Source organism: Pollicipes pollicipes, unplaced genomic scaffold (assembly GCF_011947565.3).
Source record: "Pollicipes pollicipes isolate AB1234 unplaced genomic scaffold, Ppol_2.1 Scaffold_3447;HRSCAF=4054_pilon_pilon_pilon, whole genome shotgun sequence".
In the NCBI taxonomy this organism is placed as follows: Eukaryota; Metazoa; Arthropoda; class Thecostraca; order Pollicipedomorpha; family Pollicipedidae; genus Pollicipes; species Pollicipes pollicipes.
In genome coordinates, this window is record NW_023596297.1 from 14,304,200 (window position 1) to 14,316,898 (window position 12,699).

Genomic DNA, 12,699 nt, shown 5'->3' on the forward strand with positions numbered 1-12,699 from the left:
GTCATCCATGCTTAGAACACACATTAGCAAGGCCCAACAACTGGAGAGGCCATAGCACAACGCAAGGGAGAACACATGACACAAATGAAATAAGAATAAATGGTGATTTCAGCGAACCATTTTGCTTGGTGATCAGCACTGACATCAGCTAACTGGATGAGGACGAGATTACCATTTTTAAGGCGTGAGTTGGCTGCATACTGCACATGACTATCGCAGCTTCCTACCTCCAAAAGATGAGTGCCAGCATGGCCAGGAGCAGGGCGAAACTGGCGCACGCCAGACCGGCCACCATGCCGGAGCTGAGACTCCAGCCCGTCCTCCGCTCCTTCATCATCTTCAGGTACTGGATCTTCTCACAGTCGGGCTGCAGCACCACCGTCCTGACCTCTGATGACTGGCCCCAGTATAGAGCAGAGGTGTTGAGCCGGGACTTGGTGACGCCAACGACGCTGACTTCGTACATGGTGTCTGTTGTCAGGTTCTTGAGGATGAACTGCGACAGAGAACGCGATGTGCAATCAATAAATAACGTTATAAAATAGACTTTTGTTTATCGATCCTTTTGGTTGCAACAAAGTGTGCATTTTTACATCCTTAGGTTGGTGAGGATAGTTCAGTGGCCATCATGCCACCGTGACCTTTGCCACTGTGAGCCTCAGATCTAAACCAGCCCTCCACCGTGTGCCGGTGCCCGCAATCAGCCCCACCACCAAGTGCTGGGGAGGGGGTCAACTTGATCCCACCTCGAAGGCTTTTCCAGAAAGCCTCTGCACGGCACGTCGTAACCGAACCAAGCTCTGTATGGCTGTAGAAAACTGAATAGTGGATCTTATGTATTACTAAATTATATATACTTTGGAACGCCGCTCATCTAAGACAGGTTTAAGTCAGGCCATGCAGGTCAGCGAATGCAGTTATTAAGCGGTCGTTTCATATGTTGCGACAGCGAAGTGTTCGACGAAGGCTTACAGTTTTGAAATAATGTCTTAGCCAATGATACACTTGACACTATGACTGACCAAATTCATTGACGTTGAGCAGGTATTAAAGTCAAATCAAGGTCAAAATCAAACCGTTTGTCTACCCGAAAACTACCATTTTTTATCGCTACTTTCGAGTTCCTGGACCAAGAGAACTGTAAAACACTGCTTGGTGTGAATTAATGGAGATCTCTGGAGGTCACTGACATAACCATTTACTTTGTATAGTGTGCTGCCTAAAGCAGTGCTTGGTGCCAAGTGCAAATTCAACTATCAAAACATTCTCGAAGGTTTTTGGTCATTTTTACTTTTCAAATATCAAATATGGTATTATCACCCACCTGATGCAAAGGTCAGTGACCTATCGCTTATAAAAGGTATCTAGGTTGAATTTTGTTGCGTGCGGAGGTCTATGAGCACTTCGGACCTCGATCTTGAGTTTGAACTTGCTTAACCTTATTTAACCCAAAGGTCACGACCTAAAAACTTTAAATCTTGACGAAAAGAAGCTCACACAGGAGAGCACTTCGGACCACGATCCTGAGTTTGAATTTGCTTAACCTTTTCTAACCCAAAGGTCACGACCTAAAACTTCAAAGTTTGACGCAAGGGAACTCACATTTAACATTGCCTACCCTCTAAATTTGGTTACGTCTCTTGGTGTTTGAGATGTCAGGGGGATGACGCCCCACCCGATTGCTTCGCATCTAGCGAGCCACCGGGCGCCGTGATACGTCACAGACCATGTTGCTATAAGTGGGGTATAATAACCAGCGATGAAATTTCACTAGTGAAGCTCACTGGTGACTAACCTGCTCTTGCTCAACGCTGACGGCCGTGGGAATCTGGATCCGTTCGAAGTCCGTGTCGTACTCGCTCCGGTAGCGCACGTAGTACAGGTCGATGGAGCCCCGTACCCGCTCTGGCCGCCGCCAGCGCACGTAGATGGAGGTGTCGGCCTGACACGTGACGTTGGCCAAGAGCGGCGCGCTCGGCCCGCCCACGTCCGTGCGGAACACCAGGTTCTCCGACTTCTGGCCCTCGTGCTTGCTCGTCTTGGCGTGGAGCCACACCGTGTACTGGGTGTACGCATCTGGACCGGAAATAGTGCATGAAGTCTTTGGGGAACCGGTGGACAAGTTGACCAGTTAGTTAAATGGTCTGCCGTGCCCGAAGTCATGAAATTGTGATTAAGGATGCCTAACTTTTTACTCTAACATGTGGTGATAAAACTACGGGGGAAGCAGGTGGTGCTCAAACAAAATATTGCACTTCGTACTAAAAGGTACATCGCAGAGAGAAAACCGTGTGATTCCCAGGGTAAGGCATTCAGTTCGGCACATCGTCAGAAGTGCTTTATCGACAATCAATCGAATGGACAGAACTGTGCATCGCGCCATCCGTCTGATTCCAACAACACTTACACAAAAAACTCACCAAGTCCTGTCAAGTTGTACGTCATCTGCGGTCCGGCTTCCGTAATTATCCTATTGTCGGTGATGCTCTTGTTCCCCCGGGTGAACTCGAAATACATGTAGTATCCCACAATGACGCCGTTGGGACGAATAGGCTCGTTCCACGAAAGCACAGCCCAGCTGTCTCCGACCAGCGAGCTGGTGAAGTTCTCCGGCCGAGCGGGAACTGCACGGAAACGACACGTGAGCGGCGAACTACACGGCCCAGCTGTCTCCGACCAGCGAGCTGGTGAAGTTCTCCGGCCGGCCGGGAACTGCACGGAAACGACACGTGAGTGACGAACTGAGTGCGCGGGTGGGCCTGACAGGGGCGGCATTCGCTCTAGGAATCAGACAAATATGCTGCATCACAGGGTATGCTGACACGGATACATTTTTAAAGCGCAAACAAAAGGTCAGAGTAGCGTAGTCTATGCATCAGTTACATCTCGTTCTCGGATGATGACATAGCATTGGCCCAGAGCGGCAGGCCGGCGACAGAAACACATGCGTAGATGACAGAAAGTACTCTGTATAAAAGCAAGCGGTCCTGTATTTTTCAAAATAAATCAGACGCAGCTTACCGCCGTCTTTAGTCGTTTCCTTGACGACGGTGAAGGGCCCGACGCCCATCATGTTTTTGACCTGCACCCGCACCAGGTACTCCGTGTATGGTGTTAAGCCCTCGATGATGTAACTCTGTTAACAGAGACATTATGTTTTTGACCTGCACCCGCACCAGGCACTCCGTGTATGGTGTTAAGCCCTCGATGATGTGACTCTGTTAACAGAGATATCATATTTTTAACCTGCACCCGTACCAGGTTCTCTATGCACGGTATTAAGGTATCGATGACGTAACAATGGTAACAGAGATAAGTTAAAACAACGATCGAAACAGCTACGTCATCACCAGTCATCCTCGAAAACAGGACCGAACGAGCGCGAAGCCAGTCGGCGCGGCTCGTGCGCACTTCCCTGACCTGACCGCCCGGCCGTCACCACCGTCACCGCGCCGGCGGGCACAGCCCCACTCGAATTTAGTGGCCTTTTGCGACAGCTTTACAGCCGGCCCGCGGCTGGCCGGCGCGGTAAAAACGCGCGGTCGCCCCGCCCTGGCCGCCCGGAACGCCCGGCGCGCCGCCAGCCCCGCTTTACGGCCGATCCGGCCAGGCGGCGGCGTCCCCCGATAGATTCCATTACAGCGCAATGCGCGACTGGGGAGCGGTGTGAACGCAGCGCGGCGGCGGCGATGGATTGGAACAGCCGCCGCTTGTTTGCGCCGATGCCGTTTGGCCCGCGGCCGCCGCAGGGCGTGCGTTCGGCGAGCCCGAGGGCAGCGCAGGGTAGCCCGCTGTGGGTCGAGGATGGCGCCGATGCCGTGTCACCCCGACCTCACGACATTTCATGTAAGACAGGTGTGGTGAAGCCCTCCGGTCCGACAAGGACTCCGGCACAGTCGTCATCCATCCGTACCGTGGTTTCGTTCACGTTGCCGGGCAGGTCGATCGTAGTCCACTCCACCCCGTCCTGGTCACGTGGTCGGTACGCGATCACGTGACCGATGAACTCTCCGTTCATCTCGGAGCGGTCCGGCGGTCTCCAGATGACCTCGATGGTGTCAGCGGTGGGACTGAACGTTTTGACGACGGTGGGCTTGCCGCTGGGCGCTGATAAACAGAACGTACGGCATCGTCAGCAGATATCGTCTCATACTTTGCGCGGTGGCCATCCGATCGACCCAGGGACCGGACAGACCACTGATATCGCCAATTGTGTGTACTAAGTGTTTAAGTTGATGGAATGAACATACGGCGGGGTATTCCGCACTCACGCTTTGTAGAAGAAATCCTAAAACTGCAATCCGCGCATGCCCTTTTCAACACCGACTGACGAAGAGTAATGCCAAAATGCATTCACTGGTGACCGTGAGCACGCTCAAAACGTTGGGTATTTACAATGCACCCAGCGTTTGTTTGTTAATGTCTCTGAGCCAGACAATCTTGGTAAAATTACAGCATGAATAAAGTCCCCTCGCGCCCCACTGTGCCACAGCCCTCAATGATCGATCATGGAACTTTATACTATAACGCAGCACCATGCTGCTGTTCGGAACAGTCCTGATCCAGGCGCATGCCCCCGGCAGCTGGCAGGTCGCACGGCTGGGTTGGGTGATGGCCGGCCATTTGCGCGACGGTGTGGTAGTGAAGCTTGATCGAAATCCAAGTGAGTTGAAGTGGCTGATGTGCGGCCATCACTTTTCGCATGTTAGGCGAGTGCGGAGTAGAGACCCGTGGCCATTTGACCCTCATTCAACACGACAGACGAGTAATCGAATAATCGAATAATCGCTTGCAACATTTGATTTTAATGACTTAGACCTAATTTTCTGATTGAATATATTTCTGTGCTGGCTAACCTGACTGACAACTAACAACTGACATTTTCCTTTCATTCCTTGGTTCGTTTCAATGTGCCAGTAGGTTAGAACACCTGCATTCCGATCACCTACTAGATTCGAGTCGCTTTATGCCCTCGCCATTTAGTCCTGGCTGGCATCAACAATGGACGGTAGTGGCGGCCGCAGTAAAGATCAGGTGACGGCAGAAGCAACTGATCCCCTGATTTTTTGTTCGCATATCTTGCTCAGTTAGAGCCTAATGGCGATGTATGCCCGCCGCCCACCTGCCTCACATGCGAACAGAACCAAGCAGCCGCTTCAGCTCATTTCGATGTCAGTCAAGCATACGCCGTCGAACGAACGAGTCGGCCATTGGTCCCTCCAAACCTTTGACCTGTGTGCTGCCAAGGGCATGCGCCTGGGCCAGGACTGTTCTGTGGACTGCATGGTAACTTTGTGCTGCGTTCCAGTCTAAGGTTCCAGGATTGCCTTCTGAGAGTTAGGATGCAGTGAAGCGCGGGGGACTTTGTTAATGCTGTAGTTGTACATTGCAGGTCGATAACTGTCAGCATAAGAACACCGAACTCATAATGCCAAAAATGCAGGGGCTCAGGGCCTTTCTTGCTTACATCCAGCGTACAGTTGTCAATTATGCAAAGGTTGGTCAGCTCACTACCATTCCGTGAAACTATTCTACGAATGCTGTTCTGCGACGGTAGTGAACACGTGGTCTATCGAACTCAGACAGTGGTAAAGCTGAGGCCAAATAACTGATAGAAATCAGGACGAATACGCAGCACCTGCGTGAACACCTTGCGTGGTTTGATACACGGTCACACTGCTGTAAATCACACGTCAGACCACCACACACAACACACGGACCGAGAGAGACATCCACAGCTGCGCCCCAGCTACTCGCAGTCGCCGCAGTGCGGGCGCGGACGCATGACTGACACAACAGAGTGCCGTACCGCAGCCGGAAGAGCCCGATGTGGCGCGAGCGGCGCCATATCGCCGCACCCGCGGCACGTCCGACACCAGGCCATTGATTAAAGCCCGGGTCATTAACTTCAGCATTAATCACACTCGCGCCGGCTGTGAATTTGAAATATTTAACGCGCCGCTACCCCGCTTACGGAGGGCCAGCCGGGCGGGGTTTGGTGGGCGGGGACCGACTGTTGTCCGACTATCTCGCCATGCAGCTCGGTCTCGCGATCTCGAAAGGTAAGTCCAGACCCAGAGTATGCGATGCGAGTGCACCGGCACTCGAATTCGCGTACCGAAAGGGGAGTGTGTGTTGTCTGTGGGCTTATGGGTTTCTGGGTCTGGGGCATAGAAAAGAAGCGGAACATAGGGTAATGGGCTTCTGGAATGCGGCTGGCTTATAAGCCCACCAGCTGCAGACCTCACTCATTTCCGGTAAGGTCCGCTATCCACAACCTCGGTGTCACTGCACAGGACTCGTCTACGTGAAAACGCAACAGCTGTAGCGGTAATGCCTCAAGTCCCGTGGTCAAACTGCGAAAAGTGTTCCTGCCACGGAAAAAGTATACTCACGTTCTCGGTGCGTGACCATCGGGTAGGAGGGCTCGCTGGCCAAGCTGCGGCCGACCTTGTTGACCGAGAAGATGCGGAAGCTGTAGGCGGTGAACGGCTTGAGGCCGGTGACGTTGAAGGTGGTCCTGTTGTCCGGGATGGTGACCTCGTGCTGCAGATCCCACGGCGCCGGCGGGTCGTACCGGCTGCGGACGGGCGTGCCGTCAGAACCCAGTCGGAGCTGGCCTGCCATCTGGCGGTCGCGTTGGATAGCCATATTCGGATCGCGATAGGCCTCAGCTGGCTCACATGGCCCGTCCGAGAAAGCAATGTTGGCATGAGGCCTCACGCGCCATAAGTACAACATGCGGCGAAGGTAATGGTGTTGATGAAGAGCAAGCAGATGCATGAGCGTGACCACTAGGGAGCAGGAGGCATATGCCCTATTTCCTGACATGAAAGCCACCTAAAGTGCCCCCTCTTTTGCCCGTAGAATGAACGCTTCATAGTTTTCCACCAAAAAAACACACTGGGATTCGACTTTGATACTCGATCCAATTTGTCTCCAATCTCAGAGACATGGCCACGACGTGGCTACTCATGAGCATATGACGGAACAGGAAACAGCAATCTCGTAAACATCTGTCGGTTTCTTAACGCTACAATGGCTGCTTCTGTTTCGTGGACTTTTTATGACCAGCCTTCGCTATACTATCGCATAATCCCATTAACATGCTTGCCAGCATCCTCTGCCGAGGCTGTCTTAAAGTGCACCCTGACATGTTAAGTTGGATAAAGTAAGTTCCTGGACGTGGAGGAACAATGGCGGCATCACCGAGAGGGTTTTTACACATAGTGTGATTGTGTTAAACCCTTCACCCCACATCGTCACACTCAGCCTGGCCGGATGTACGTGGGGCCTTCTCGATGTGAAGCGCACAGCGGTAATGATCCAACCTGGATTCTGCTTGTGCAGTGGGGAATAGTTAGGCCAGAGGAACAGGCTATACACACGAGAATTTACTTTTAAAGCAAGTCATCGTTTTGCCTGGTACTGAATACGTAATGCCGCGGAGAATTCGGCCGTTTCGACAACGCCCAGTTCCAGTGGTGAATGCAGGACTTCGGCGTGGGCGGGGAGAGCATAACCCAAAGTCGGTCACTGAAAACCCGGTTTAACGCGTCACAGGCGCGCGAAATTTGCTGGAAAACACGAAAACACGAAACAAAAAACACGAAAACACGAAACACGAAAAACGGCATCCCTCTCAATCTGCTGATGTTTACGTGTCTATCCCAAGGCATATTTAGTGTGAGCATTTATTCGCGCACGACGTGTAATAAATTTGATAAGGGAAGCAGAGAATACCTCAGTGAATCACAATAAACATGTGCCCCTGCCTAGTTAGTTACATTAAACAAGATAGTAGAAAATCCGCAACTCATTTCCACGAAAAGGCACGAAATTTCGCCCAATCGCATCGGAACCGCAATTTTTTATGGAAAGACACTTAGAAAGTATGGCACATTCCACCTGTGACAAACCTTGCATACACATCTACTCACGTAGCTCTGTGTGGGCCCATTAGTGCAGTCTTAACAGCCATTAACGGATTAATGCTTCAGTTAAGTAGCTAGAATGGGTCACGTGAAGGAGCGCGCGCACCCAAAAACCAGTTTAAGCATCACACGCCTGAAAGATGTGACATGCTCTCAATGCATGGCGAAGCAGCTATTTGCGGCGGGTTTTATCTTCATGCTATAATAATCTAATTTCCATTTTAGCAGCTGCCCTGTGTGGGAAACCGGTATGCTTATGCATGCATATAGTATGCATGTATGTATTGTATGTATGTATGTATCGGTATGCTTCAGTAATCTAGGAGTGCCTTTTGTCCCACAGATGCTTTGTAGAGTAAGAATTGTTGTCCGTTTCAGGAGTAATAAAGTTAGGAAAACTTGTGGCATTCCTATCTTCTTTGCATACATTGGGTCTATCACTTGCCTGGACAACCTGCTTGTTTCTAAAACCATAAGACTCTGAATTATGAAATCCTCCTGTAAGTCCCAGCCAATATAACAAGACGAGAACGTTATTCCTTTTCAATTTGACCTCCCGCCTTGCGCGCCTTTCGGTTGCAGTACGGATACTGCTCCGCAACACCTGTGCGCGCTGCGGCACCGCCGGCCTGGTCTGCGACGCCGGGCTTCCGTCGGCCTACTGTCGGGTTTGTTACTGTTATGGCCGGATCGCAAGGCACATCAGTATCTGCACAGTGGTGAGGGTTAAAGGGAGGATGCCGTCTTTCAGGTGCGCCTGGATTTTTCCTAAACAGGCTGGACACAGCATCGGGACACAACACCACAAGGTGGCCGTGGGAAGCTCTAGAAAATACTTAAGTCAGTTATGTATACGTCACAACAATAGATACGTATACAATACATCGCCTACATTAAAGACACCACTCACGTTAAAACCTCCAAAAGAAAGAAGATCATCAAAGGATCAGAGTTGGCACTTAAAGCCGGATGCATTTCACGGCCCGGCACGAGATGGTGAACAGGCCTGCCGGGCATGAGCCCCGTGATAATAAGGCAACACAAATATTTCTAGCACTTCCCAGATAGGCCCCCACCGCCGCTCCACGCACAAAGATCCCGGTCAGGAGTCGGTACAACACTAAATATACAGCCTAGAGAAAACCATTATTTAATGCTGCTTGAGTCCCTACTTCAGATGTCCCAGCGTTGCCAAAATAGTCAACTTAGGGGATGGGGTTCAGAGAGCAGTGAAAAAGATGCAACGTTCCGCGACTCCAGGGACGTACAGAGCCACAGAGCTAGCTGCGAGGGAGGCCAGCGATACTCATCAACATCCCCTGGTGAACACGTCAGTTTCGCCCATGGGAATATGGCGGCATGTGGGGATGGGCGGTGCAGTATATCCCTTCAGGCAAGTACATGCACCGCGCCCGCCACCTAGCGAACAGAAAGCTCTCTCGCAGTCAACGCGCCGCTTGCGTGATTCGGGTCGACATTGTCAAAGCCCAAAGATATGCCGACAAAGTAATGCTTTGTTCGTCAGCAATTTTCCAATAGTCAACGAGACACTGACGTCAATTCAACGGGAAAACATATGGATGGCAATCTCAGTCGAAGCTCAGATGTCCAGGCCCAGGGCGACATGCCAGTTAGGTGATTTAAGCCTGGACGTGCTAGTCCGGAAACTTTGTGATAAGTTCTTTTAACGGACCAGCTGCATCTTAAGACATTAACCAATTCTTAGCAAAGTTTCCCGACAGCTCGAAACTGAAACAGAATGGTTTAACAAAGTTGCCAAAACTTTTCCTCTGCGGAGGCATTCAGCTGGAATTCCAGGTCGAAGAGCCCTAAGGTTTCAAGCAGTCTCGTTCACGAATGGAGTGATTGCTCTGGACGCAAATATTCAACAATCTTGAATTTGAAAGGAGTGTTGTAAAAGAATTGGCTCACTTTGGGTTCGACTTAAAATGGATTTCCAATGTAGATTTAGACAGAGACAGGAAGTGAATTTATCTATGCCCATTCTTTTCCCTTCCATACACCATTTTTGACAGCAAACACATCGACGTCGATTAACTTTCCATTCTGTACTTTATGGGAAGATTAATAACAAATTTAAATCGGAGCACACTCGAACAACGCCGATATTTATAGAACCCCGATATGGAGAGTTCAACGAATCAAACGGAAGCATGTTGTTTTCTGTTGCGCATCCAATCATGTGCCCGTAGACACTTGTCCGATGAAAAGGTTAACAGGAAGAGAGGAAGAGAGAGAGAGAGAGAGAGAGAGAGAGAGAGAGAGAGAGAGAGAGAGAGAGAGAGAGAGAGAGAGAGAGAGAGAGAGAGAGAGAGAGAGAGAAGAGAGAGAGAGAGAGAGAGAGAGAGAGAGAGAGAGAGAGAGAGAGAGAGAGAGAGAGAGAGAGAGAGAGAGAGAGAGAGAGAGAGAGAGAGAGAGAGAGAGAGAGAGAGAGAGAGAGAGAGAGAGAGAGAGAGAGAGAGAGAGAGAGAGAGAGAGAGAGAGGGAGATGAGAGAGAGAGAGAGAGAGAGAGAGAGAGAGAGAGGGTGAGAGAGAGAGGCTCATATATTAGGCCCCCTATTATCTCAAAGAGGCTCATGCCCTGTCTTAACTCGTGCACTACGCAGCTTATTTCGAGTAACGCAGCGTTGCTAATATATTCGAGACCAGCTTAACCTTTAATCAGAAATATGCCACAAAACCGCTGCCAGTGTGTTGATTTGACGCCGATGAACTGGCGATCAATGATGTTAAACATCGGCATGTTTAATAGCGATGGCACAAGTCCGTCGAATCTGATGCAAAACGCTACGTTTGTGGGCACCAAATGCATCATACTAGACATCATTCCACTTAAACAGAAGGGAGTGGGAACCGTTGGGTGCTGTGTATGCCTTAAGAGTAGAGGATACCACAAAGAGCCGATTGCTTTACAGGTACACGGGACACACGGGAAGCTCTCACCGCTTCTGCAGGAGGTAGTTGAGGGCCGGAGCGTCTGTCTCCGAGTACAGCGGGGCCCACGAGAGCTCAGCAGACCTGGAGGTGAAGCTGACCACCAGGGGGCGCTGTGGAGCCCGCGGCACGTCTGCAACACACATCAGGCAACACACGTCAGCAGCAGCATTCCGTGCCAGTATCTGCACCCGGAAAGACCAAAGAAGAAACACCCAGTAAATGCCATCATTTGTTTCGCATTATCCAGAGGGAATTGCGTGGCAAGAAGACGCTGGTGCATCCCAAGTAGCCAGATCAAAACACGCAGATTCCAGATTTCTTGAGAAACAAAGTCGAGCATGGAGCAACTGCGGTGCGGCAAAGTCCGGGTCATAGGGCAACTCCAGAGTACTTGACGATTGAAGCAGGATACGTGCGGGACACCTGACGTTTTCAGGCACGAAATTATGCCAAGCTCAAGAGAGCTGACGAAACTTGAACGGGGGGGATGACCTACCACGCCAGCACGCAGAGACACCACACCGTAACCTCCCAAGTTTCACCAATTCAGTGGAAGAACTCTTGACGGGTAGCGTAGAAGCATTTACTCAAAAGTGAATGGACATCTGCGTTTGACGTCACCTATTTAAAGGGAGTATTCCACGTTGTATAGCGGTTTCAACTGAAAAAGCCATCTATTAGATCATCCGGTGCAATTCACAGCCCTGCCATTTTTAACGCCCAAACCCCCTTAATTTCTGAGCCAAACGCCCACAAAAAATGTGCAGCTTTTATCGTGCAGACTTTTTCAAAGTCACCGCGGCATCCATTACGCCATGATAACGTCATTCAAATTCTGTCATTCCACTGGCCATACAGTGATCAAGGCCAAGAAAATTATAAGTGTCGAGTCATTGATATGCAGCGTTGGCAAGCACCATTTCCATATATAGCGACTATCAATGGGCTGTCGATAAATGCTGTGCAAGGTACGATGACGCAATCAAACAACGAGGAACCGAGGAGCATAGTTGACTAAATAAAGAAATGATGTTGTCTATAGCAGTTTTCCCCACTTAAAAGTATACTGACATTTAAAAGTAAGATTGTTTTATCATATCTGATGCTCAGTTCAGCATCTCAAATGTGGAACATTCCTGTAAAGGGAGAGTTCTACCTTTCGGGCATATTTTAAAAAAAGTACTTGAGTGATACCTCAGGACTAGTTACATCTATAGTACAACTGGATAGCGCGACTGCAGCACCGTCAATATATGATAAGAATAACAACTTTGTTTTTCAATCCAATTGACGCTGTCAGCGTTTCGTTCACAGCACTAAGCTTCTTGCCCACAGTCCCGACCACCGTCCTCATGACCACCACCATGTACACCTCTACTGGTGCGAATAATAGAAAGTTTGTGATTGGCTCAGCGGGCAAGGACCTGCCACCGAACTGCACATTAGTTGCAGCTTGAGCCAGTGCGTCACATGGGTAATGTGTTACTCCCAACGCCGAAGCTAAAATGCGCCTGGAAAAGAGCCACTGCGGGTAACGCCATCTAGGCGAGAAATCAAGGCCATGATAAAACGTTTCGTTGAACTCGTAGTAAAATGGCGTCATGTTCGCATATCTTTTGTCTAAACAGAGAGCTTCAAGTCTTCGTATCATTTCTTCCTATTACACAAACATTTTGATGCATCAGTGTGTCGCAAACATTACACAAAACACAGACGCTGGAAAAACCAAGGCAAATGAAATGCATTTTTTCATAGTGGTGAGCGGGGAGTCGAATGAGATCTTTCCCGCAGCGTCGGCTTCTTATA

General features: G+C 50.1%; 1 protein-coding gene across 1 annotated transcript in view; it reads right to left on the minus strand.

The window, feature by feature from the left end:
- The window catches only part of LOC119092170 (tyrosine-protein phosphatase 99A), a 70,917-nt gene that overhangs the window by 31,501 nt on the left and 26,717 nt on the right, over positions 1–12,699 (minus strand). Inside the window, exons 3-9 of the mRNA XM_037215146.1 lie at positions 10,900–11,023; positions 6,396–6,580; positions 3,914–4,107; positions 3,022–3,136; positions 2,421–2,624; positions 1,796–2,076; positions 228–496 (exon numbers count right to left, since the gene is read on the minus strand). Coding sequence (XP_037071041.1) covers positions 228–496; positions 1,796–2,076; positions 2,421–2,624; positions 3,022–3,136; positions 3,914–4,107; positions 6,396–6,580; positions 10,900–11,023 — 1,372 coding nt within the window. The remainder of the gene's footprint in view (positions 1–227; positions 497–1,795; positions 2,077–2,420; positions 2,625–3,021; positions 3,137–3,913; positions 4,108–6,395; positions 6,581–10,899; positions 11,024–12,699) is intronic.